Below are 26,395 nucleotides of genomic sequence, written 5' to 3'. Positions count from 1 at the left end.
AGGCGTTTCATTCCAATGCATGTAATTCCTATGCCTAGATCTGACATTACCAGACGTGTATATTGGCCTTTATTGTCACGTTCTCCTTCAAAATAGTTTATCAGTGAAGCTACAAGCTCTTTACTTGGACTGTTTAAATGCTTCGGCATATTTTCAACACACAATCTCAAGAAATGTAATACAAAAGCTCGAAAATTTAGTTCTTAAAAGAATTGTTTGTGCTTAAAAGTACAATTTTTAAAAAAATACTATGAAAATAGACAAAAAACGAGAATTACTCACAAAGATTCACAACAACACGATATTATACAAAATAACGACTGACATGATAATTGTCAATCAACGTTGCTGAACACGGTGCAATGTGACCAACATAGCGATAATAAAATTCGGTTTAAAATAATTGTTGTAGCTTTAATCTAGATATCTGTTACAATAATTTGCTCTATAAAGTAAAATGAAGAAGATATGCTCGGCATTTTAAATTATACAACAAATTCAAACATTTTTTACCAAAATTTCCTTTAGTCAGGTTTATATGCTTTAGTGTCAATTTCGATATGATTGATGACGTGCATCGGAAAATGTTTTGCGACTACCGTATATAGATGTCGTAGGTCTCACTTTTACGCTGTTTGTATGATATCAACCATTTCATCAAAGTCGAGTTGGAAGGCAGCCTACTTACTTTGATGTTAAAAAGCTTTCAAACTCAACTCTGATTAAACAGTTAATATTATACGTAGACGCGCGCAGTATAATTATGTCTTTAACCGTGTCATCTCGCCTTTAGCGTATTGCCGGCAAACAACGTAACTCTCCAATTGATACCTCGTTTGTCTGTGGATCTCTGGCATTCCCCGTAATGACTGAATTATTTCAGTAAAATACTGTAATTCATTTTGAATCATTCCAATTATCCTGTTTGTCCGTTTTAATCAATGAATTTATTGTTGCACATCTATCCAGTGCATTTTATGCGGAAACAGACATATCACAACATTTAAATCTAGTTCACAAGAAACTACATAAATGTTATTTAAATGAAAGTAAAAAACTCAGAACGAACGAAATTATTCTTGGTAAATATGGTTTTAGTATCTATATTTTCGAAAAAAAGTGGTATCTGTCAAAACAATTTTCCTTACCTTTCTCTTAACGCCCTTTTTGCTCTTGGCCGGCTGGGCAGGAGGTACCACGCCCAGCGCGGATACTGGAGTGTCCATGGCCTGAGCAGCAGCGTAAGAGGGCCCCGTAGGAGTAATAGGCGTGACTTGGGCATTGTTGGGTTGTGCTATGGTGGTGGTAGCGGTACTGCCCGGAACTGTGACTGGGGCGCTGGTACCCAAAGGAATACCCATAGAACCTGTAAGAAATAATAAAAAGTTGTATAAAAATAAGACTCTTCTTCTCTAACTCATTAAAATAGATATCGGTATAATCAGTTGAAAATAATCAACAAAAGAATTCAGGTTTCAAATGTCTTGCCATCATGTTATACTGGAACTAACACTATTTTAAATAAATTTAAATAACTAACGGAGGAATAAGAGAGGGGAGGTGCTACAGCTGTTGCGAAAAGAGCTTCATCTAGCAGCCCGCCATATTTGATTGTGGTACTTTTTGTAATTTGTGCATTTTTCTCAAAATTTAATGTTTTTCATCGATAATTTGAGTGTTTTCTATTACAAAAACCTTAAAAACCATGGTGTCGTGTGCTGTACGCAGTTGTAAGAGCAGGAAGGGTATCGACTCGAAGAAACTCACCGGCGTAACATTTCAGAGGTAACGTAAACAGCGCGCAGGTCCGTAATGACCAAATTAACGAATGAACATTAATTAGTATTTTATGCTTATTTTAACTTTGGTGGAGTAATGCCAAGTAATTTGTTCATTGCGATACACACGATTAATATTACACATTAATGATTTTACATTAGCTGAAGGCAAATTTTAATCATTGTTTGTTTTTATTATTTGAAGATTTACTTAATCAGGTCCTGTCTAAAGGGTACACTTTTGGCCCCGCCCAAACAACGAAGTGAGACTGTTTTTATTCTACAGAAATACGTGTAGTAGCATCTCCCCTCTCTTATTCCTCCATGCATGACACAAATAGCCAGATATAAGTTAATTGTAAAAAAATGTTTAATTTTAAAAAGCATTATCGCAGAATAACTCAAGTATTCTTGAAATAGTAAAATTTAGCATTCTGTTTACTAATAACTTTATCAGGAAATAGAATGAGATAGATCAATGTATATGAAAGGAAATAGAATGAGATAGATCAATGTATATGAAAAACTTAGATTATACAGGGTGGTCCGAACTGTATTCTGGAAACTTCTGCAGATAAAAATAAATAAAAAAATTTGTTTGTCCTAAAATGCTTAGTTTCGGAGATACAGGGTGTAGAAGTTTCATTTTTATTTCGATTTTTTCCAAATAATTTCTGAAATAGCGTCAATATTTAGATGAAAATTGGTGTCTGGAAGTTTTTTGACAAGAGAAATTTGGGGATTTTGATATCAATATGACTCCTACTTGTAGGTTGCGCCACCTACATTTGTTTTAACTGTTTATAAGAGTAATATGCATAGAGAAGCTGAATAAATTAGCCAAAGAAAACAAAGTCCTCCTACACTGGGTGCCTGCTCACCAAGGGATAGAAGGCAATGAAAAAGCAAATAATCTAGCTAGGAAAGGAGCGAACACTCCACTAACTGGACCAGAACCGTTCTGCTTTCCAAGTGGTAACCAACTCAAGGCGGAACTCAAGAACTTGGAAGATTCCATCCGCAACCTGGAATGGAAATCTTGCAATGGTCTAGGACACTCGAAGAAGTTTCTGAGGGCTTATGATCAAGAAAAATCACAGATCTTCCTGGGTCTGAGTAAGAACAATCTTCGGATTGTCACGGGGTTTTAACAGGACACTGTCTCCTCAATGAACACCTCAGTAGATTGAAACTAAGAAGAAACGGCGAATGCAGATTCTGTGGGGAAGATGGTGAAACACCAGTACACCTCATCACTGAGTGCGCCGAGACGACAACCATTCGTGCCATGAATTTTGGTACGACTGATATTGGAGATGGAGAACTACCCTCTATAAAACCGTCCCAGATACTGGCTTTTGTCAAAGCCCTGGGACTGTATGATGAGTTATGATTCAAGAAAGGGGGACACAATGGATCTGTAAGGTCGAAGTGATTAACCCCCCTCCCACTCATTCTAAATTCTAAATTCTAAAGAGTAATAACTTTTCGTCCGTACGTGTATAAAACTACTAAGTGAAAAAATATACATTTCCGTGATTTTTTACGTAATAAATGTCTCTTAGTAAAAATCGCTACGAGCAACCGCTCTCAAGATATTTAGAATCGAAATAGTCAATACATGTCACTTTGACAAAAAATAAACATGTTGAGTAGATAGTTATTTGACTGAAATTACAAATTTGAGAACTTTTTTTCATCATACATTTGTCTTTGAAAAAATGATGAACAGTTTCTGTTGAACTTTTGGCACAAAAACATTTAAAATTTATGATTTCAGTCTAATAACTATTTAGTCAACATGTTTAATTTATGTCAATGATGACAGGTATTGATAATTTCGATTCCAAATATCTCTAAAACCATTGCACGTCGCGATTTTTACCAAGAAACCTTTTTTACACAAAAAACGTCGTAAATGTATATTTTTTTACTTAATAGTTTTATACAGGTACGGACAAAAAGTTATTACTCTTCAAACCAGATAAAATGTAGGTAAAAAATCAAATTTCTCATGTCAAAAAAAAACTGCCAGACACCAATTTCCATCCAAATATTGACGTTACTTCAGAAATTATATGGAAAAAATCGAAATAAAAATGAAACTTCTACACCCTGTACCTCCGAAACTAAGCATTTTAGAACATACATTTATACGAATTTCTTTACTTATTTTGTGTGCAGAATATGCTGCTGAACTTTCCGAAATACAGTTTGGATCACCCTGTATATTTCCAAACTTATATAACATACCTGTTGTTGTAGCTACAGGATTTGATACTGTGGATGACACAGTTGCTGGTGGTCTTCCTCTACCTGGGGTAGTAACTCCAGTAGGTCCAGTACTAGTTCTACCTTTTTTACCTTTTGCACCTTTGGCTTGTGTCTCTACTACAAATTCTTCCTTAGGCATGTCAGCCACTTTCGTCAAGAAAACCTGTAAAATCTAGTGTTAAGTTTAAGGCCTTAATATACGTTTAATATTAGGTACCTTCTCCAAAGTTTGGGCCATTACGACCACGTCCTCGCCTGGTTTATTATATACATAACAATTTGTAAACATTGTGTTGAAATCTTGAATGCATTCCTTGCCCGACCAATAGTAGTTGTTTTCTAAGCGCTTTTTTATTGTACCCAAGTCCATTGGTTGCTTGATAATCTTGTGGTAGTCCTAAACATCGAGTTAGTTAATCAATAATTTTTAAATTAGAATATATGAAGATACTAATAAAGTTCAGTTCTAGTTTTTTGAACTTTAGCAATCGTAATATAAGAATATTTCACTTACTAAAGTAAATATTTATTATAATAGGTATAGTTTTTCCAAAGTCAATTGGAATAGGAGGTTGGATTTTTTTTACTTAATTTCGACCAAATACTATATACAAAAAATATCCTACCGGCAAGTTTAGTTTCTTGGCATCTACAGGCTGTTGGAAAGGCCATACAAACTGATGCTTCCAGATCGCTTTAAGTACAGTCTTTTGCAGAAACTGCAATTGATTGGTGATCCTGCCAGGTCTGGAAAAAATCATATAATCTGTTGGTTGGTTTTGGTGTCATCACATAACCTGTCCTGATTTGTTCAATCAGTACCTCTGTTCAGAACGTCAACGGTTTCTTGTAGACGTATCTGTTTTAAAAAAACTAAAGTGTTCTCGAATAGTTGAATTTAAATATTTTAAATAGTTTTTTTTCTTTATTCTTTGTTTTTTTTTGCTTCCGACGACGGAAAGAGATAAACTTTCCGAAACGTTAAGCATTTTTTTCTTTGTTGGGCAAATTTGTATAACTGTAAACATAACTTCTGACAAGTAGTTTCTATTTGGGTTTAACGCCAGAAATGTTTACAAAAAATAACTATTTTATTTTGTAGATTTTCTTGCAGTGCAGTGGCGAAATACCCATATAGGATTTTTTGGAGAAACTATTTTACATTTATTCCAAAAAACGTGGCCACACGTCTTTTGGTAAAAAATAAACAAAAGTTGACTAAACATTTTTAGATTACTTCAAATTACATTATTCATTACAATTAAATTTTAATATATATTTATGTTACAGGCCATATATGAAAACAGACTATATGTATATGGTCTAAGTCATATCTATATGGTCTAAATAGCATAGATCGTTTATAGATGGAATGATATTTCACATACAGACTAGACCGTTAACGACTATTACGATTTAGACCGTATGTTCAATTGCGACAATCTCGGATGATGTTTACATTTTGCCCCCTGCCAAGCGAGAGGTGAAATCCTATAATATTTAAAGATTTGTATTGTTAAATGCGATACATTTTAGGAGTGGCATTAACTTGGATATAATAATTTGGATAAAGTAACATAACCTCAAATAAAAATTTTTAGGTTGACAGCAACCGTGGCTTATCGAAAAAAATTACGGTGCTCTAAGTACTAAGCATAGACTTAAAATAAAATATAGACTGAGCATCTCATTCATAATAGCTGGAACATGAATAGCTGGAACATGCGGTCAGACACTGTCTTGTTATTGTTGTGTTATTATTTTAGGTTATAACGAGTGCGACACGAGCGATAGATAGGTTGTCTCTGTCATAACGGTCGTTCCCTGACGACTCTGCCGAAAAACACAACACTGTCTTTCGTTTCTCAAGTACACCTGAACTCTCCGTATCATAGCCGGGTAATTTTTTATTTTAATGAAGCTATAATTAAATTAAAAATATATCGTATTTAAACTTTTTATATTTTATTAAGATTTAGGACAGGTTTTTAAATAAAAGTTTAGAAAAAACAATTTAGAGTCCAAAAAGGATAAAAATAATAAAATACACGTTATAGAAGAAATTTTATAATCGAAATTAGGTAATTTTTGAAATTAATACTAAATTATTAATTTTAGTCAAACATTTACAACCCTAATATTAATCAAAACAGGATCTATTCCACAGATATAATAGAATCGGCGACAGGGAGAGAAAAAAATATGATTGTTGTAATTTTTTTTCTGGTTAAGTGATGTCTTATTATGTAAATTAGAGAAAACATAAATCTGTTCCATTAAAGCAAGGAAGGTGATAGGAAGTGGATAAAATAAAAACTACATTTATTTAACTCGGTACTGTCTTTATTATACCGGGTGCGTCTCAAAAGTGGCTCATCCCCATAATTTTTTATGAAATAAATTAGGATTGATTGACGCATTCAATTGTTTTTGGTCACTTCCTGTTTCACCGGAAATGACTATAACTTTTAATTTTTAAACGGCACCCTCGGTATATTTCTACTTTATTCGATAGAAAATGACACTCTGAATAGAATGACATATCATATGTCAACTTTTGATATTTTCGCATATGGTTTAATTGTAATTGTAACACGCAGTTCATAACGACAATTTGACTCGAAATACCAAGTGTGTGGTATCAATATATTCATAAAAAAATGCTTTTTCCAAATATGCTAATGAGTCACCCTTGTTCCATTTGAAAAAATTGACATATGTATGATTAAAAATACGATTTGTACATCTTTTAACCGGCCTAGACAAGACACAAAACCTATTAGACGATCAAAACTATTTTTCCAAGGCTCCTTGATTAAAACTTAGTGGATTGAAAAAAACTGGATTGAAATTTAAAATAGGATATGTTTTTAAGCGACAATGTCAAAAGTTTTTCAAAAGAGTGTCATTTTTTATCGAATAAAGTAGCAATATACCGAGGGTGCCTTTAAAAATCAAAAGATGTAATCATTTCGGTGAAACAGGAAGAGACCAAAAACAATTGAATACGTCAATAAATCCTAATTTATGTCATATACCTACTAACATACAAATCTGTTTTTTTATCTGAAAAAATAAAAAGTTATAGGGTTGAGTCACTTTTGAGACGACCCGGTATATTAAAAAATATTGTTTCATAATGTAATATCATTTTAAAATTCTTGTATGTTATTTTAGATTCTGAAGATAATTTTAGAATAAACCGGAATATATTTTTAATAAAAACATTATTTATTATTAACAGGGTTATAATTATGATTTTGTTACAATGTAAGTAAGTAAATAATGTAATGTAAGAGAAAAAAATCAGATTTTACATTTTACTAAAATATTATCTAAATAAGCGCCTTTCTACAACAACGCCACTGACTCCCAATGGGTAAATTGAGAGTTGCCTACCGGTCAAAAGTCGTTTCAAGACTTAAATGGATTATTAAAGTCAAATTTCTTGCAAATTTGGCACTGGCGAACCATATTTTATAGTTTTTGAACAGAAAAAGTCAATAAAATAAACAATTAAGGACTACAAGCTAAGAAAATGCGTTAATACAGCCGCGGAGATAGCGGCAACAAAGCTTTACCGCACACGTGCGACACGTACTACAAGGTAATAAATGAATGAATAGGCTCCCTCGCCTCTAATCGGTGTTGTCATATTGTAAAGAACTTATCCTTATTAAACAGTATCCGACTTATAATTTAGTAGAATAAGGACTATTTAATACATCTATGGAATATTAAAACCTACTTATTAAACTGTAGTATTAATATCTCAATATATGTGTATAACAAGAAAAAAAATATTGATAATATTAAAGACGTGACAACATAGGCTGGATGAGGAAGGCTCGGTCGACTGTACCCAGAAGTAAACATGTGTACAAAAAAGGTTGTTTGTCCGCGTTGAGATGTAAATAGTGTAGTCTATATTTTATTTTAAGTCTATGGTACTAAGGCTGTTGAAAAAAAAATAGCCCAAGAATGCATAGTTTTGAGGAAATACGGAAAGGACTCAAATAAGTAATTATTTGGCGGTCAGTGAACTTGTGCTTTGGTTTCGCTCTTTTGTTGTGTTTCGTTTTTTAACTCTAAATGCCATAAGAGAACTTATACAAATAAATAAAAACACACATTTTGTTTTTGTTTTAATATCATAGTTATATATCGCCCAGTTGCAGATAGACCGTACAGGCGCCGGCTATAGTGCGCCGAAAAATAAAAGACAAGAACTGTCCTGAAATCAAAATTATATTAGGTATTTTGGTATTTAGTTTAGATGATTTTTCTCTCGTATGTTACCGTTGAAAGAGCCATATGATATAATTCTGCGTGTATCTGCAAAACCCCGAAAAATTTTGAAATACTTTAAATACAAAAAATGTTCATTTTTTAATTCTCCATCTAATAAGAAGATAATGTACAGGGTGTTATTAAAAAAACAACAAAAAAGATATATTTTAGAAAGTTTGGCGTAGAATTTTGAACAGCATGTATGATTTATAGCAAAGTAAGTATAGACCTCGGTATAGACCATCTATAGTAAATAACAGATTTTTTAATTTTTTTAACTCTAGCAATGGATTGTAAAAAGGGGCATATAAAAATGAAAAAGTTAAACTACTGCAATCTATTTTAACACAAATTATTTTAAATTGTTTAAAGGTAGAAAAATGTGTTAGGTTGAATTGACGTATGTATTATAAGACTTTGGCAACTAGTTTAGGATTCTAAAAACAGGCAATTTTAACTTCTACAATTAAAGTCTGTCCTAACTAAACGTTTTTGAATTTTGAGTCCTCTACCCCTCGTCAGTGCACGGCCACACAGAAAGCGTCTTTTGCGTTTTCAGCGTGAAGCGTCTTTTTCGTCTAAAACAAAATGACGGGATTATATAGGAGTGGCCCCACCAAAAGCGTCTAGCGGTCGGCGTGTCTCGCAAAAAAACGCAAATGAAAACAAATCAATTTGTTTTCTGTAGCGTCTTTAGCGTTTTCTATGAGACCCCGTCATAGGCGAACATAATATTTAATAATACAATAAAAATAAATTAAATAGTAATAGCATTTTTTCAGTTTAGAATATTATCTAAAAATATTTTTATAGAGAATATCTACTGTTTAGGAAGATTCTATTAATGAAATGTTGAAAAAGTAATAAATTAAGGGAATATTTTCTTACGCGTAAAAAATATTTTTTTTATGCATAAAAAGTGTTTTTTTTTCTGCGTAAAAAAGGTTTTTTTAACAGAAACAAATGGTTTTGACAAGTAAAAATTAGTTTTTTTACGGGTAAAGAATAGTTTTTTTAGAAAAAATATGTTTTACGTGTAACAAATAGTTTTTTACAAAAAATATTTTTTTGGGGTAAATAAGGTTTTTTACCAGAAACAATAAGTCCTTGACGCGTAAAAAATAGTTTTTTACGTGTTAAAATTTATAAGTTTTTTACAGGTAAAAAATATATTTTTTTGCGTAAAAAAATAGTTTTTTACGTTTAACAAATAGTTTTATACGCGTAAAAAATAGTTTTCTACCAGTAAAAATTGTTTTATACGCGTAAAAAATTGTTTTTTACATATAACAGTTTTATTCGCGTAAAATAAAAAAATAGTTTTTTACGTGTAACAAATGGTTTTTTACACGTAATAATTTGATTCACTTTTAAAAAAATTTGTATTAAAATATCAATATTTTTAATAAACACATGGATTGCTCACAAATACACGTCGCGTCACTACGTATTTCTAAACCGTTAACACCTTTCGTTACAACTAGCTCGTGTGTCAGGGCCGTCTCACTAGCTCGTATGTCACGGCCTTGAATGTTTACTACCAGCGTGCGTAAAGAAGTTTCACTCCAAAAAGTTTTATAAATCATGTCCTAAAATTGCGTTAGCAACTAGTAATATATATTTACTATTCTATTATATAATTATAATTCTTTATTATATTATATTATAATTACAACAAGTAACCACAACACTACAACATAAAAACTATAACAAGTAACCACAACAATACAACATAAAATAACTATACACTATACACATATAAACTAAAATTCGTAAAATAAATGGCAAATAATAATTATTATTTTTACACACACAACTGGCACTAGCAGTAGATTGTGTTTGTCGCCGAATATATGCCCCGGCCCGTCCACAATTCAATCCCAGCATCTTTTATCTTCGTCTCTTCAACGCTAACCGCGCCGATCTCGCCTATCTCTTTCTCACAGGATTGATTGTTGAACGGGCCGGGAATACACGAGCTTGCCGCGTCTTTTGCGTGTTTTTAATGGACACAAATCGAAAAAAACGCTTAAAACGGTAAAATCGCAAAAAACGCTTTCTGTGTGGCCGTGGGCTCAGAGGTTTTACATTAAAGTCTGTCCAATCAGAAAATACATAACAATGTTTAACATAACGCCGTTGATTGAAGAAATGAGAAGATGCGCAACCTTACGGGCGATTTCGAGGCACAAAACCTGTCCGAGATCTAGCTGTCAACTATATCGCCGCTAGCCAACCTGTCCGAGATTTAATTTAGCTCTGCGCCGCTGCGCGCTGATAGTCGTTTACGGCACAGCGGTGAAAGAATACTGTACCGTAGTTCCACTTTCAGTCGACAGAGTGGGTGGTTGCAGGAGACAGTGTTGCCAGAACTACGGATTAATCCGTAAATTTACGGATTTTGGGTACAGTACGTTAATAATCGGATTTTCTATCGTGAAATAATTTAATATAATAATATTATATGATTAAACAAAGAATGGCGTCAGAGTTGGCTTGGAAATGAAGATCGCTGTTATTTCATATGTAAAATATTATGGTAAATGTCAGTAATAGTCATTTCCAAGCCAACTAAACCACTATTTTCTATTATACTACATATTTAGTAACTATAAAAGAATTTTTATTTTTGTTGTTTATTCTGTGTTAGCGTAAGTAATAGTAAGTAATTTTTGTTGTTTATTCAGCGTAAGTCCCATGCTGCTTCGCTTCCATTTCTAAGCCTAGTCAGTAGCTACGGCTGTATTGATTCATGGTGTCCTCATTCTGGCCTCTTTTGTTGTTTTGGCCAACAGGATCGCCGACAGACAGTACAGAGATGCGAGACCACCTCACGCTGTTACTGTTTGAAGCAAGATTACATAAAGAACAGCTAAGTGTAGATTTAAGTTCTAGTTTTACATTTAACATTTAAAACATTTTCAGTCTTAAACAATAACGTACAACTTAAGTAATATCGTACAGACTATGTGTAGTGGTTAGATTGTTAAGAACATTCATGTCGATTTAATATTTAAAATATGATTTAGATCTTAGGTTTCATTACATTATGTCTTGTAATGGTATTACTTTTATAGATATTTAGTACAACTCTTAACACTACTTTCTTTGACATATAAACACTACATATTCACTAGAACTCTACAATGTCATGTATCAGCAACGAACATCATGAATAAATAATTAGTTTTAAGTAATATACAACTGTGTTTTCTTTCTCTGTACCTGCCTGGCGCCCAATATATGTATTTTTTTGTTTATTGTTATTGATTAGTTTTCTCTCTAGTGAAATACCTTACCCACGACTGCTCTCCAATGAAAAGCTGCCGTTCGCAGTGGTAATGTTTTAAAAAAAAACGCTACAAGATATTTTCGTCAAACGTCGGCAACACTGTCGCTTTCAGATCCACACCGTCTTCGATATGCCATCGCTAGCCGAATTAGAGAAAATAAGTGTTTTATGCGTTAACTGCAGAACAGTTGTTGCCTCCACCGTAAAGCACTTGAGGCGCATGGGGAAATCAAATCAGCCTTGTCAAGAATTCGCTCATTAGGTTGCATATCTTCCCAATTCTTTCAATCAACGATGCCACTAATAGAAAACAGTCTTTAAATGGTACAAAATACAGGAACATACTTCGTTTCACCAAATTCCTGGAAATCTCAGAGGCAAAGGTGTTTTACCAAAATCTAACTCCTAATGACCTTCATGATGATAGAGGTGATAACACATCAACGATCCGCCCATTGACGCGGAGGCTTCAGAAGAAAAAGGATAGCTGGCGCTTTCATAGATTTCTTTTTATATTTCCATTGCTGTATTTTTTATATTTCTTCTTTATTTTTTATATTTTTTTTTTTATTTTTTATATTTCTTTCTTGTAGTTAAAGTGGCCAAGAACCAAAGAAACTCAGACATAAATTTCTTGGCAATGTTTCAGTGTGGTCACTGTTGTTCTAAGTTGACAATTATAGGGTAGAATTTTTTTTATTTCATAAACAGTCAGAAGATATATCAAATGACAGTGAAATTTTGTAGATGGAGTATAGCCTGTCCAACAAGTCAGGTAATATTTTTGGGCAGATGACATCCACAAAACGACAGAATAAAATTTACCTCTGAATTAAAATGAAAGACACAACTGTGACTTTCATGGATTCTATCGTTGGACAGACTTATAACTGTTTGAACATCCTTCATATTGAGGCCCTCAATACAAATTTTCTTAACTAACATTTTGAAAATTGTACAGTAGACCAAAAAAAAAGTATTAGTGTGGTCTCAAAATTAAATTTTTGTTAGGTATGCCATTTATCTTGTCTTCATATGTCACAGCCTTTGCTATTATAGTTACGACACTGTAGGGACTGTTAGATCGCACTAAAAGACTTTTTTTCGCTCTATCGTAAAACTTTCAAAATGTTAGTGATAACACTGTGCGGAAGGCGACAATATGAGTTATGAAAAAAAACAATTAAATATTTATTACTAGCTAAGAATAAGTTAAGCAATAACTGATAATTAGTCTTCAAATATTTGATACCTCTATTTAAGACCACAATAATATTAACCTCTGAAAGGTATAGTCATAAAATATCCATAAACCCCCCAGTAGTCAGACTGAATTACTGACTATAAAATGAAAAATATATTTTTTTCCAAAACTTACCTCTCTGGAGGAGGCATTACTAGTGGTTGAACTACACCGTTAACGGGTTCAACCACTGGCTCATTCCTTGGTGGAGGCTCACGAACTTCACGGGAGGCCATTGTAGCAGCAGATGCTGGTGGAGCAGCTACACCGTTGCCAGATGAGGCCTGTTCATTCATTTTACCACTCTGAAATTGCACATTGCTCATATAATCCTCTTGAAACAAACACAATTCCGGAATAACTTACTGTGTTATTTTGAACTGTAGCCTCCACTTGTTGCATTGCTTACATTAACTAAATAAATAATAAAATAGTTTAAAATGACTATAATATTAAATTTTAACAAATCCCTACCAGTTAAGCAAATGTAAACTGCCTCAGCCTATCAAGAACTGGTCCAAAAAGGTTCCATACATCCCATGCTTAGGGAGGGTACGACATTAAACAAATGTCATGGTATCTTGTTCCTGTAATCAAAGAAATCAAGACTAGTAGGTACCTACATATTCATAAAATATAAAAGAATGCATATGCAGCAAAAATATAAAAATGCATCATTAAAAATAATGGTTATATCCTATAAGAAAGACAATAAATACCTAATTAAAATGCTTAATGATAAGTCAGAAATAAGCAACTATATGTTTGTATATCAAATATTGAATATGTATTAGATACCTATAGTTTTCACTTAAAAATGAACTTAGGTTTTAGGTGAAGTAATGTATTTAGTGTAAAAGGGTCTTACATTTTTTGTAATATACCTAATAAAGGGCAATTATCCGTAATAGGTACCTTTAACATCATAAATAGAAAGAAATCATTAATTAAATATTATTATTGTATTAAATTTATATTGAAGAATTACTTTAGTATAGTAATATCGTTTTTTTCATTTAGGAATGAAAAACTCTCGTTTATGTAATCTAATTTATTTAAAATAATACCAATATCCCCAACTAATACCAATATACCAAATATACAATATTTAAAAAGGTTTTAGGTACATTTATATTAAACCTATTAAAGGGTAAGTATACTTAATAGGCGACTGCTTTTCAAGATCATAAATAACAAACAAAAGAAAAGTACACCGCCAGGTAGTTGGCCAAAGAACTTCCTATATAAATTCTAGACAAAACCTTGAAAATAATGGCACCTGAGAGTACCAAAATTTCGTATTTACTTTTATACCCGCCACACCCCCTTTACTATACAAACAATCCAAGTTGAATTATTATTATTTTAGTGTTATATTTTTTATACTAATACTGAATTTGTTTATTAACCTTCAAAAACGTTTTAAAACGCTACCGTAATCTTCGAATTTCCATTTATAAGGCCACGTTACTCAAGATTAACTAGAAAGTGATTGTGCGAGTTGTTTACCATTTAAGTATATAAAAAGATCATGTTTTAGAATAAAAAACTGCAATTTCATTGAAAATTAGATGATATTATAACTAGCACAAGCTTGAAACGCCAAGGCCTCGGATGTATTATTGCGGGAAAGTTGAGACAAGCATCGGCAAACTGCAATGGAACAACGGCCGCCACAACATAATCGTTTCCATTGCACTTGACGGCTGCAAAACGCGGGAAACTAACTAGTAACTGTTACTTACCAAGATAAAATAAAAACACAATTAAACATAAATTAATCTAGTTTTTAACAAACGCTTCTTAACGAAAGGAGAAATTAAATTTCTCGGTCGATTTTCAACATGGCGGGCACTTATGATAGTCTTTGAAGAGAAGCTCACCACTAATTTCACTTTTTTCCGGGGGATATTTGCGAACTACTACCAAATAACAACTTTATCATATAAACAAACATTTAAACTAAATGAAAAAACATTACCTACGTATTTTGTCGATAAATCCACATGAGAATCGCGAAAAATACGGAGCCACAAAACACTCACTCCACTTCGCACAGACTCGCTTTACAAGCTTGGCAAGACTGCCGTGATGGCGGCCGGACGCGTCCGCTCTGTTTAAAAGGTTGTTAATAATAGGGCATTTTTACACTTTTTTATAATAAAAATTGCAAAAATACTGTTAAAATAATATTTTTATCGTGAAATCCCTAGTAATTACCCTTTAAAAATAGGGTTTTAATAGTGTTCCTGTTTGATGCATATGGATGAAAAAATAATGGTTGCTTGAGGTCACGTAATGGCCTCTTTTATGACAAGTTTTAACCGAAAAATAAGTGGTTAAAATTACACTTGGCCCTACCAAATTTTCTTATCCAATTTTGTCAATTTTTCCTCCCTGTCCTTGCAAGCACTTTTATATCTGCTTTTATTAAATTAAAGATGACTTAAGCACCTTTCCTTTGTAGCTTTTTACTGTTTTTGACTTATTTACAGTCAAATAAATTAAAATACAAATGTTCGATTTCAATTCCAAAAAAATTTATTTTCTAAAATTTCGTCATATTATGAAACGAAATAATTACCAAAATTTTACAGCCTATTTTAAAAAATATCTTGATCCGAAAACTTGCTAAAAACGCAAGCGCAAACTAAAAATAAAAATTGACACTTTGACAATTTGACGTACAAATAACGCTAGAATGACAGGTAATTGACATACCAGGAATAAGGAGGGAGATTTAAACATTGAAAAATACATATTGAATACATACAAATACATAAACACTTTATTTCTAATTAACTTAAATTACAAATATACACTATGCTACGCCCCAAACTTCTTCAAAGGCCGAACATAACTTGGCGCATGTTAATGCCGCTGAGAGGGGATAATTGCTTATGGAAAGTGTTTCTTCGGTATACTCAACATTTAAGTTACCTCGAGCCATAGCTCCAACAACAATCACGATAGGATCTTCTGATTTTGGGACAAGATCGCGACAATTTTTGACAACTTTCGACGAAAACGAGGTAGCCAGTTTTCTTACTCCTACTGGCAAATGATCGGTGATTGGATTCTTAATGACCTTTAAAAGTTTGGGTCCATTATCTGCCCGAACAGCAAATTTGTGTAAGAGCTGAACTGTAAAGAATAATTAAGTCAATAATTATACCATATACATGTAGTTTTATATAACATACCCATTAAACCAGCAAATCTTTTGAAAGTCCTGGGTATTCTTGTTTGAGGATTTATTTCAATAAGAACATTCTTATTGGTGTGCATATAAACTTGCAATAGACCAGCTCTATTTAAGGGACTATCTAAAAGCATTAATAAACATTGATGTGCAATGTCCGGACGGCAGGACCCTTGATCTCTATTGTTGTTTTTAAGAATACCGGCATGATCATCACAATTTAACAATTCAAACTTGTTACCTACCTAAAAATGTATGTTTAAATACCCTACCAAACTAAAACATATTAATAATAAACAATACTTTAACAGTCTCTAATTGTGCATCTTCTAGGATTATTATAAGTCGTTTTTCTTGATTTTTTAAATGATCGGTGACCATGTGTTTAGGTATAGGATCAAATTCGTATTCATCGTTCTTCGATTCTTTAAGTTTCCTTTTCTTGCCCATTTTGATAAACTATTATCAATCACCAATTTATTCTCCAATTATTATTTATAATATATTTAACTTGATAAAAATAAAATGTATATTATTTTTATTGTTATAACCTCACTTATTTTTGATAAATGTAAAAGTTTTTTGTTCTATGGGTTCTATGGTTTATGCCACAGTTTATGCGACATGCGACTTGTTGCCTTATCTATGGAAACGCTATGGATTAAATACTTCAAAATTAAAATTTTTGTTCTGTGGTTGTTTTTGTCATATTTTGATCCTTAATCATATATAATTTTCAGGGTTGTCAGCCAGACATACACACAACACACAACCCTAAACCACAGGGCTTGCCACCAGGCCATACCACCAGGGTTCGGAAGTAGTTAATTAAGACGTAATTTACCTGATTAACTATGTGTAGTTTTTCTTCAAAAACTAAGTCTTTCCCCGTTCGTTAACTACATGAAAACTACGTTAATAAACTACCTATTGATATTATGAATAATTTTGCTTTGTATGAGGAGTCTAAATAATATGATGTGAATGGTTATATTTAAAGACATATTTCTTCTGTTTTCTTAAATACATTATGTGTTTTCTAAAGCTTTAACTTATTATAACCTCACCTCATACCTTTGACATTTGAAAGTTACATACATATGTTACATAAACTACACCCTCTACATAAACTACATTAACTACATGTAATGTAGTTTATGTAGTTTTTAAATGTAACATGTAGTTTTCCGAACCCTGCTTGCCACTTGCCACCGCTTGCCACAGGGATAGTGTAAAAAACCGTTACATTTTTTGGATATCTGTGGTTTTGGACTTCAAAAACACGTCTAGCAGATAAACGGTTTTTGTAGCCGTATCCTGTTTTAAAAATAAGGTGTTCTCAAATAGTTGCATTTAGATATTTTAAATAGTTTTTTCTTTGTTCTTTGTATTTTTTTTTTGGTTCCGACGACGACGGAAAGAGATATACTTTCCAAAACGTTAAGCATTTTCTGATCCGTTAGGCAAATTTATTCATTAGTAAGCCACTGCTGACAATTAGTCTCCGTTGGATTAACGCATGGTACAAAGAAAACCATGATACAAAGAATACAAGGTATGATATTGCGCAGGTTGGTCACTACGTCACAGGTGATAAACGGCACCATTGGTCGGCAAGTTCCGCGCGCCAATTTCAAATCGTCAAACAGATGACACAATAAATGTCAAAATAGTTTTTCAAATGTCAAGCACGATGATTTGACTATGGAGTCTAACACGATGATTTGACATAACTTTTAGGGTTATGTCCTAATTCTTCCCTATTTTAGGTCTTTTTTTATTAGTGGCAATTGCACAATATGGATATTTTTTTGTATGGCGTATGACGTCACAGGTGGTATGCGCAAACTTAACGAAATTGGGGCCGCTATCGATCATACCTTGTTTTCTTTGTATCATGAAAGAAAACAAGGTATGATCGATAGCGGCTCCAATTTCGTTAAGTTTGCGCATACCACCTGTGACGTCATACGCCATACAGAAAAATATCCATATTGTTCAATTGCCACTAATAAAAAAAGAACTAAAATAGGGAAGAATCAGGACATAACCCCAAAAGTTATGTCAAATTATCGAGCTTGACATTTGAAAAATTATTTTCGCGTTTATTGTGTCATCTGTTTGACAATTTGAAATTGGCGCGCGGAGCTTGCCGACCTTTGTTGCCGACCAATGGTGCCGTTTATCACCTGTGACGTAGTAACCAACCTGCGCAATATCATACCTTGTATTCTTTGTATCATGGGATTAACGCAGCAGTGTACAAAAAAGAGCTATTTTATTTTGTAGATTTTCTTTCAGTGGCGAAATACCCATAGGACTTTTTTGGATAGATGAATCTGCCACATAGGTATACACATTTTTTATTATTTATTTAATTAGGGAATTATCAATTCACATAAAAAAAACAATAATTATAACGGATAACACAATATATTAAAATTATTCTAATATAATACAATTATTATATACACTAGAAGACCAAAACTGTTTTTAGTCAAACAACTTTTTTGTCCTGAGCAAAATCGTTTTTGCCTGTTACAAAAATATCGTAAACAAAATTTTCTCTAAAAATAGTTTCATAATTTTGGTAAATGCGCAAAAGAACTAGTCTAAAAATGGGCGGAGGGGTCATAATTAATATACCACCCAGTATAGAGTAACAGTTGGGTTTTTCAGAATAAAAATTTTATGGAAAAATATACTAAGGTAAAAAGATATATACACCATTCCCTTGACATTTTTTTACTATTTTAGTATAAAAAATATATTGGAATCACCTTGTAGTTTGTAGGCATATCAATAAAAATAAGATTAATGGTGTACTACCAGCAGTTTTACAAGAGTTAAAGTCTCAAATAGAAAACCTCATATTGAACTTTTTTTTGATACCCTAAGTCACTCTGTACAGACTGCTAGGCAAAAGAATATATCATTAGTACAAGTGGTGTGACATATTTGGTCAAGCCTAGATTGTTTAATCTGTCATGTTTGGACGATGTCTGCCGAAATCATATGTATATTCCCTCGCCTAACAGCGCTTTCAGATGGAGCGGAGCGTCCGCGCTGTTCGTCCGCGTGTTTTTTCAAGATAGCTGTCGGACGAAATCATCAATTGTTCATATAAACGCATGGTATTTGCTCGAAGTCGCGGACGGTCCGCTCCATCTGAAAGCCCTGTAACAGACACTAAATAAAATATGTATTATAAATAAAAAAATTTACATGCCTCTAACAAAAAAAAATCTAACTTGATATTTTTACAAGTAAAAAAGTTAAAACTCACACTATGTGTCCTTTTCCTGTTTCATGGTAGCCTCTACACTTGCCAAGTGCTTTTTAGTCAGAAAATGTTTCTTAAGATATTGCACATCTTTCGTCAGGAAATCGCATATTTTACATTCATACATACCTCCAGTTTTATGTGTAAAAACATGTTTGCTATATTTCTGTCTACTACCAACAAAATCACAGAGAAAACATTTAAATTCTTCATCTAAGTGATGAATTTCAGCCCTATGCTTTAATAAAGTTTGCTTCTTCTTAGACTTAAAATCGCACTTTGAACAGGAATAAAAATTCAGGTTCTTATGAATCAGAATCATGTGACGATCTAAATGTTTTTTTTCTCTATATACTAATAGGCATATTTCACATTGATACTTCAGAATGTCTTGTTGGTGTGTCAAAAGATGTTCCTCGTACTGCTCTTTGTCTGTGCCTTCATAGTTACATTCAGACTTACGGCAGAAATAATACTTTAAAATACCATGGGTTGTTTGTAGATGTTTTCTAAATGTCTTTCGTGATACGTAATGATAATCACATAAACTACATTTCACTTTTTTAGCGTCTGACCTAAGATGTGATGCACCATGTTGGTTCAATTCGCTTATGTCTGTGGTACTAAAGGAGCACTTCCTGCATAAATAATAATTTTCGATTTGATGAACCATCTTAATGTGTTTCTTGAGTGATTGTTTCAGGTATTTATTATTACAATGAGGGCACTGTAGTTTAGGTGCTCCATGAACTAAAACATGATATTGAAGACTTTTCTCGTGAATTGTTTTAAAGTCACACTGGGTACAATTATAATAAACTTGAGTAGTGTGAAATATCGAAACATGTCTCCGCAATGTATAACTGGATGTGAACTGGTATCCACAGTGAGTGCATTTGTTTTTTTTGGCTTTATCGGGAGCCTGATGCACTTGATCATGTGTTTGAAAATATTTTTTCTTTGAGGTCTTAAAATCACACTTTGTACAAGAATACTTTGAAGTTCTATGAGTGTTAAATATGTGCTTTTTCAAGTATCTCTTGGCATAGTACTTTGCTCCACAAGTATAACAATCATATGTTTGTTTCTCCTGATTTGATACATGTTCATTATAATGTTTCTTGTAAGTTGCTATCAAATGTGTTTTAAAACCACACAGAGTACACTGATGATGTTTTGGCAGCAGGCTTTGGTCTCTAAGATTTGTTATTCTTAAATGAAATAAGAACCAAATAAATATATCAGCTTACCCAGTTTCATTGAAATGTTTATTGTGATCTTTCAAATTCCATGGGGTCTGTTCAACCTTAATATATTCAGGATTATCAGTAGGTTCATAGTCACCAGCATCACATAATTCTATTTTTTCTCTAATATATTCAGATTTACAGTTGCTAGTAGTTTCACAGTCACCAGTATCACTACTAAAAAATAAATGAATGTCTAAAAACCATTAATTATAACCAAAATGGAATACATGAAATATATTTCCCAAAACTCTGATACTATGCCAGGTCATAGCATAGACCAGGTAGTACAGTACTAGTGTATTGTGATTGTGGATAATATAGAAAACTTACGATTCTGTAGTATCTTCTATATCCATAATTTCAGTTTTTATTTCTCTCTTTAAGTCTTGTTGAAATTCACTGTTTAAATTAACGTTAGGCTCATTTTCTCCGCCTTCGAGTTGAAATTCTTCAGATTTGATCATTGTTCTATATTTTATTTTGCCCAGCTAAGGATTCTATTTAATTTTATTAAATAGAAAATGCAAAAGAAAATAGACAAGAAAAATAAGCTGACATGATTGTGACAGTGACATTATTTTAGTTTTGGTCTTCGTTTTGGTGCAATCAAAGGGTGCAATGAAGAAAGAATTAACTAATTAGCCTCTAATTAGTTGATTAAACCCAGTAAACCAAAACTAATTATTTTTTATTCAATGTTTTGTTTTGGTGTCAAGTGTCAAACTGTCAAATCATTTGATTTTCGACCACAGATCTTGCATGTACGAATATTGCCTATGTATTTTTATGAATTAATTATCATAATCAGTCATCTACAATGTCATCTACATCTACATCACAGATCTCTACATCTACATATATATATATATATATATATATATATATATATATATATATATATATATATATATATATATATATATATATATATATATATATATATATATATATATATATATATATATATATATATATGTATATATATATGAAAGATAGATGACTGATTATGATAATTAATTCATAGGCAACCAAAAATACATAGGCAATATTCGTACATGCAAGATCTGTGGTCGAAAATCAAATGATTTGACATTAGAAAGTTGCTTTTTTTACTAAAAGATAGCTAATTGGCTCTTCTAAAAACTGTCGTCGCCGGATTTTTTGTTTTTCGTTTAATTAAAAAAAATGAAGTATTTTTTTCCTGATGTCGTGGCGGATGCGCCAGGCTTCAACTAGTAATTTATATTTTTCAAATATAAAAATGTATGTCTATTGGATTACATATTGTTATGGCATTGCCCTAGAAGTGATACGATTTATTATTCAAAAAACATAAAAACACATTTTTCTGTATTCCAAAAACTATTTATTTAAAATAAATAACAAAGTAGAACAGAAGTGTAACAAAACCACATATTATTGGAGGTAATGTAATACACTTTTACAAAAAAAAACATTACAAAATCTTTTACAAAAATGTTACAATATTTACATCATATACATATATTTACAAAGGACGTTTACTAAACGTATATAACCGTTTGTCGGTAAAATTCTAGACAGGTTTTTTTTAACTTTTTAAAGAACCACACTATTGACTATACATTTTTGTGTTACCATTATTTATCAATACTATTAATTTCCACCTGGCTACATTACATTATTTCTTGGTTACTAATAATAATATTGCTAACAATAACAATTAATAGGAATTCAGTCATATCAGTCTACAGTAAATATAATAATACAAATACAAGTAAAAAAGAAATAGATTCATAGTCGCATTATGCTTACATATAGGTATTATGGTACCTGATAAATTAAAAGAACTACTACGGATTTATATATAGCCGTATACTCGAATGTTTCTCCTAAAAAAATAGTTTAGAGAGTTAATTCTTTTCTAAGTTCGTGAAAATACAGTATGTTTTAATTAATTATACCGGTACAAAGTCTGTCACAGAAGAATAAGTTAGCCTACACACATCTAAGAAAGATATTTATTTTATTATATGTTTTACTTCTACATAGTCAATGTTTTACGTATGTTGTTTTATTATTCATTAAGGAGACTTTGATTGTACGATTGCAAATTACACGGAAAAAATACCTACTTGGAGTTTATTCTCAGTGTATCTCATTTTGGAATTGGGCCGATTTATGAAACATTACTACAGCCTATTAGTCCCCCATACACCAGAACATTAATTTGGCCTGCGGATAAAAACTTTGCCTTTGTGGGACGGACCAAGGCTGCGGCAGGCCAAGCCTTTCAGTAGCCCCTTATACACGCAAGGGATTTTCAAAAGATTTGGTCCGCCGCGGTCTTTAACTCTAATTAATATCTGTGCGTTAGAGGATTACTGCGGATAAATATTGGATATGTGGCAGTCCAAGGGTAAGCTGATGAAAATATCCGTAGTCTGTACGACTGGGTCTGCGGATACGAAATGTCAATTGCATAATACACATCAGACTCACAGCCGCAATTTTTTGTTCCTATTTATTTTAATCATGTTTGTTTACACATATACTTTTATCTGCGCTAAACATCAGATATGCGCCTTTGTGAATACCAAATCTACTCTGAACGATCGGGTCGGCGGATACGGAATGTCATATCTGGACTGCGGAACCGATCGCTTAAAAATACCTTGCGTGTATGGGCAGCTAATAGCTTCCCATACACCAGAAGATTTGGCCTGCGGACTTGGATTGCGGATAAAGTTTTGCGTTTGTAAGACGGATCAAGTTTGTGGCAGGCTAAGCCTTTGCGTTTGGCAGACTAAGCCTATGATAGGCCAAATTCGCAGACTTGGATAAAGTTTTATCCGCAGGTTAAATCTCCACGTGTATGGGGGCTATTCATTAGACAGCCGGACAACGTTAGTTTTGGAGTATCCACATACCGATTTGGTCATTTTAAAAGTGTGCTCTGAATTGTAACGTGTAAGACAGTGATGTAGACAGCTCAATGGAAAATCAAATGTAGTAAAAAGAGATAAAAGTTGGGTTGATACATTTCTTCTATGCGCTATTGCCGGATTTTACATCAAAAGTGTAAAGCGCACGTAAGTGGGCATTTATGGAAAATGTTGCATCTAAGGTTGGATCCATATTTTTCACAATTAGTTACTCGCATTTTACTACAGATGTAATAGATTATATTGAGCTTAGATATATTATCTACATTTCAGTAGTATATATGCAAGTTTTTAAAATACTTTATTTTTTTCTATACAGATTTTCCTACAAATGTAAAAACCGGCAACACTGTATGCCGCTTTTGATTTAGTCTCTTTGTCTGTCAACCGGTCATTTATATTATTCTCTGTCTTACACGTTAAAATCCAGACCACACTTCTAAAATGACCAAATCGGTATATTTATGAACTACAATAATAAAAGTAGTTAATATATATACATATATATATATATATATATATATATATATATATATATATATATATATATATATATATATATATATAATATACACGTTTGGTAATGTCAGATCTAGGCAGTTACATGCATTGGAAGGCAACGCCTATAAAAAGTCTAAGCTTTAATAGAAATAGACAACTTCCCCGTTTTCACTTCCACTACGACTGTCGAGTTAGACAAACTCCAATTAGGTAACAAATGCCGCCGCCTCCCATCCACCTGCTCTTTATCGCCATTAATATTATTTCTCTTGCCGCGCCTCCTCGTCGCGCCAGCGCGTCAGTCCATCTAATATATATCACAGAGTTGCCAGGTCTACCGATTTCTTCTGTAAGCTACCGATCTACCGATTTAAACAAAAGTCTAACGATATGTTCAACTACGTCTTTAGTCTTTACAATAGAAGCACTTTTAGAAATCTGACACATTTGGACTAATTAAGCGATCATCGTCGTCAAACCGTATAATCTTACTTTCGTAAATATTATTGTTTATTAAATTTTCTTTAGAAATTATAGGCCATCGTTCTGTCTGGTCGCAGAATGACGGAGACATTCACAAACATCCTTATTATCCCTTATTATATGATGAGATTTTTAGAAAATATTTTGTCTCATTCATCTACTAACTCTTTGCCAGAACTTACTACTACTCTTTGCCAGAACGGTATATGAGTACCCGCGCAAATGCATTTAGTCGTTTTTATAATCGGAGCTTTAGATAAGATAGGCGATATCTAGCTAGCTCTAGGTATGCAGAGTTAATAATCGTAAGCCGCCTGGCTGTCTAATGAATAGGCTGTGTTCCTCCCTAATCGATTGATTGTGAACCTGTGGTGGTAAAATGTTTTTTGTACCCTTTATTTAAAGACGATAGATAATATTTCATTCTCAATCTACATTTAGATTCGAAATTAAATCAGCAAATCGGAAAAGATTATTAGGCGTAGGCGTAATGTTGCTTGCATATTCTGGAACATTATTTCTAATTGGGTCAATTGAATATAATGATATCTAGAAGGATTTGGTATTATTGTGACCGAGATCATTTAATATTCGTTACGTTTTTTAGGCTGTTGCCGAAGAAAGTAAAAAAAAATAACATTAATTATGTTCTTTCATTTGGTTTGTCTTTTGTTGTATTGTTGAGATACTGGAATAGGTCTGGCGGTATTGATGGCTTCGGCGTATAAGCATGACGACTCACTACATGAACACGTGGTATCGTGACTGCTAGAATAGGAATTTCTGAAAAAAATGTTAATATTATTAAAATGTTCACGCTATTAAGAAGTTTCAGTATATTGAGATTGGGATTCTCTTTCCTGTTTTCTTTTTTTCCTGTATTCTTGGCTTCATATTAAAATTTGAAGCTGTTAAATTATTATCAAGTTAATTTTAAAAGAATTTCAGATTTCCATTGCATTTATATGAATAAATCCGAACCGTGTATGAACGGTTCGGATTTATTCATATCTATTTTCCAAACCAAACCAAACCGTGTATGAACGGTTCGGTCAGATGTATCATTGACTGTTATGTCAGATACGTTTACTTTTATAAGTCATACATTTAGAGGACATCAACTCTTCCTCTGAGATCTTCTCTGACTTTCCTTTTACATATGGAACAGCCAAGAGGATTCGCCAGGGATAGCCAGTATTTATATATTATTGAAGATTAAATTATTTGTTATTACTATATGAGCAAAAAGAATACAAACCTGTCTAATTCACAGTCCGCATCGCCCCCTCCATCGTCCCAACTGGCAGTGGGCTGATTATACCAGGCTTTTGTATCACAATTTCGCACCTGGATGGATTCTGGAGAGCAGTGGCCTCTGGACGGCCTACCGGAACTACTGCCGCTCGCTACAGAGCAACTGTTACAGGAACGTGCCCGTGGGAACGCCACTGGCTGTAACAAACAAGTAGGAAACCTTTATATGACGAGCTGCTCTCAATTCCTAGATCCAATAGATGCTTCTTATTGTATGCAAGTTTATTATCGATTTACCTGATAGCACAGAATATATAGATGTGTAAAGTAATCGCAAAACACCCAAGCAGCATTTGGGCGTCGGGACAACGTTGTGTCACGCGACCAAACGTCGGGACGCAACGTCGGCACAACCTCGTGCCAACCCTAGTCTGCACTAGTTTGGACAATAATTTTTAGGTTGAAACGACGTTGGATACCTACGTTGGCTAGCAGCCTAATTTAGTACAAACTGCAACGTTGTTTAAAATCCTAATTCACAGAAATACAAAACTATAATAATATGGCGTCTAGTCGCGTTTTATCCTAAATTGGGATAATTATAGTTAAAATATTATTATA

The 26,395-nt window shown here is 32.9% G+C and overlaps 4 protein-coding genes across 13 annotated transcripts in view; all 4 read right to left on the bottom strand.

Moving 5' to 3' along the window:
- Nucleotides 1–15,395, bottom strand: part of LOC115888330 (bromodomain-containing protein 3-like) — a 68,242-nt gene extending 52,847 nt beyond the window's left edge. For 3 of the 9 annotated variants that reach the window (XM_030908033.1, XM_030908030.1, XM_030908032.1), the window contains exons 1-8: nt 14,859–14,978; nt 13,352–13,464; nt 13,244–13,291; nt 13,013–13,182; nt 4,679–4,799; nt 4,270–4,449; nt 4,032–4,215; nt 1,149–1,366 (exon numbers count right to left, since the gene is read on the bottom strand). In XM_030908033.1, coding sequence (XP_030763893.1) covers nt 1,149–1,366; nt 4,032–4,215; nt 4,270–4,449; nt 4,679–4,799; nt 13,013–13,182; nt 13,244–13,279 — 909 coding nt within the window. In that variant the 5' untranslated portion in view covers nt 13,280–13,291; nt 13,352–13,464; nt 14,859–14,978. Of the gene's footprint in view, nt 1–1,148; nt 1,367–4,031; nt 4,216–4,269; nt 4,450–4,678; nt 4,800–13,012; nt 13,183–13,243; nt 13,292–13,351; nt 13,465–14,622; nt 14,800–14,858; nt 14,985–15,238 lie in introns of those variants that run through there. The other 6 variants (XM_030908027.1, XM_030908028.1, XM_030908029.1 and 3 more) reach the window with 6 other exon arrangements.
- A 243-nt stretch (nt 15,396–15,638) lies between these two features.
- Nucleotides 15,639–16,698, bottom strand: LOC115888332 (ribosomal RNA small subunit methyltransferase NEP1). Its single transcript, XM_030908034.1, has 3 exons — nt 16,383–16,698; nt 16,081–16,324; nt 15,639–16,021 (listed from the first exon to the last, which is right to left on the bottom strand). Exons 1-3 carry the CDS (start codon nt 16,527–16,529, stop codon nt 15,699–15,701), a joined length of 714 nt encoding a protein of 237 aa, XP_030763894.1. The 5' UTR covers nt 16,530–16,698; the 3' UTR covers nt 15,639–15,698.
- Nucleotides 16,699–18,496: 1,798 nt separating this feature from the next.
- On the bottom strand, nt 18,497–21,394 carry LOC115888333 (zinc finger Y-chromosomal protein 1-like). 2 transcript variants are annotated; one of them, XM_030908037.1, is made up of 3 exons: nt 20,943–21,394; nt 20,613–20,783; nt 18,497–20,558 (listed from the first exon to the last, which is right to left on the bottom strand). In XM_030908037.1, exons 1-3 carry the CDS (start codon nt 21,074–21,076, stop codon nt 19,367–19,369), a joined length of 1,497 nt encoding a protein of 498 aa, XP_030763897.1. In that variant the 5' UTR covers nt 21,077–21,394; the 3' UTR covers nt 18,497–19,366. The 2 variants fall into 2 exon arrangements, with proteins under 2 accessions (XP_030763897.1, XP_030763895.1); XM_030908035.1 differs by having other exon boundaries at nt 20,613–20,786; nt 20,943–21,391.
- A 3,506-nt stretch (nt 21,395–24,900) lies between these two features.
- The window catches only part of LOC115888343 (roundabout homolog 2-like), a 291,181-nt gene continuing 289,686 nt past the window's right edge, over nt 24,901–26,395 (bottom strand). Inside the window, exons 13-14 of the mRNA XM_030908048.1 lie at nt 25,779–25,972; nt 24,901–25,303 (exon numbers count right to left, since the gene is read on the bottom strand). Coding sequence (XP_030763908.1) covers nt 25,174–25,303; nt 25,779–25,972 — 324 coding nt within the window. The 3' untranslated portion in view covers nt 24,901–25,173. The remainder of the gene's footprint in view (nt 25,304–25,778; nt 25,973–26,395) is intronic.

This window comes from Sitophilus oryzae, unplaced genomic scaffold, assembly GCF_002938485.1.
Source record: "Sitophilus oryzae breed Bouriz unplaced genomic scaffold, Soryzae_2.0 scaffold_732_pilon_pilon, whole genome shotgun sequence".
NCBI lineage: Eukaryota > Metazoa > Arthropoda > Insecta > Coleoptera > Curculionidae > Sitophilus > Sitophilus oryzae.
Note: the sequence above shows the minus strand (reverse complement) of the source record. Positions and strands in the feature narration are given on the sequence as shown.

What these genes read in the sequence shown, in the direction of transcription:
- LOC115888332 (XM_030908034.1), bottom strand. Translation starts at nt 16,529, where the DNA reads ATGGGCAAGAAAAGGAAACTTAAAGAATCGAAGAACGATGAATACGAA. An exon ending in CACAATTAGAGACTGTTAAA is followed by an intron (nt 16,325 to 16,382) that starts GTATTGTTTATT and finishes ATACATTTTTAG; the next exon opens with GTAGGTAACAAGTTTGAATT. An exon ending in AAGATTTGCTGGTTTAATGG is followed by an intron (nt 16,022 to 16,080) that starts GTATGTTATATA and finishes TATTCTTTACAG; the next exon opens with TTCAGCTCTTACACAAATTT.
- LOC115888333 (XM_030908035.1), bottom strand. Translation starts at nt 21,076, where the DNA reads ATGATCAAATCTGAAGAATTTCAACTCGAAGGCGGAGAAAATGAGCCT. An exon ending in ATAGAAGATACTACAGAATC is followed by an intron (nt 20,787 to 20,942) that starts GTAAGTTTTCTA and finishes TTTATTTTTTAG; the next exon opens with TAGTGATACTGGTGACTGTG. An exon ending in AAACATTTCAATGAAACTGG is followed by an intron (nt 20,559 to 20,612) that starts GTAAGCTGATAT and finishes AACAAATCTTAG; the next exon opens with AGACCAAAGCCTGCTGCCAA.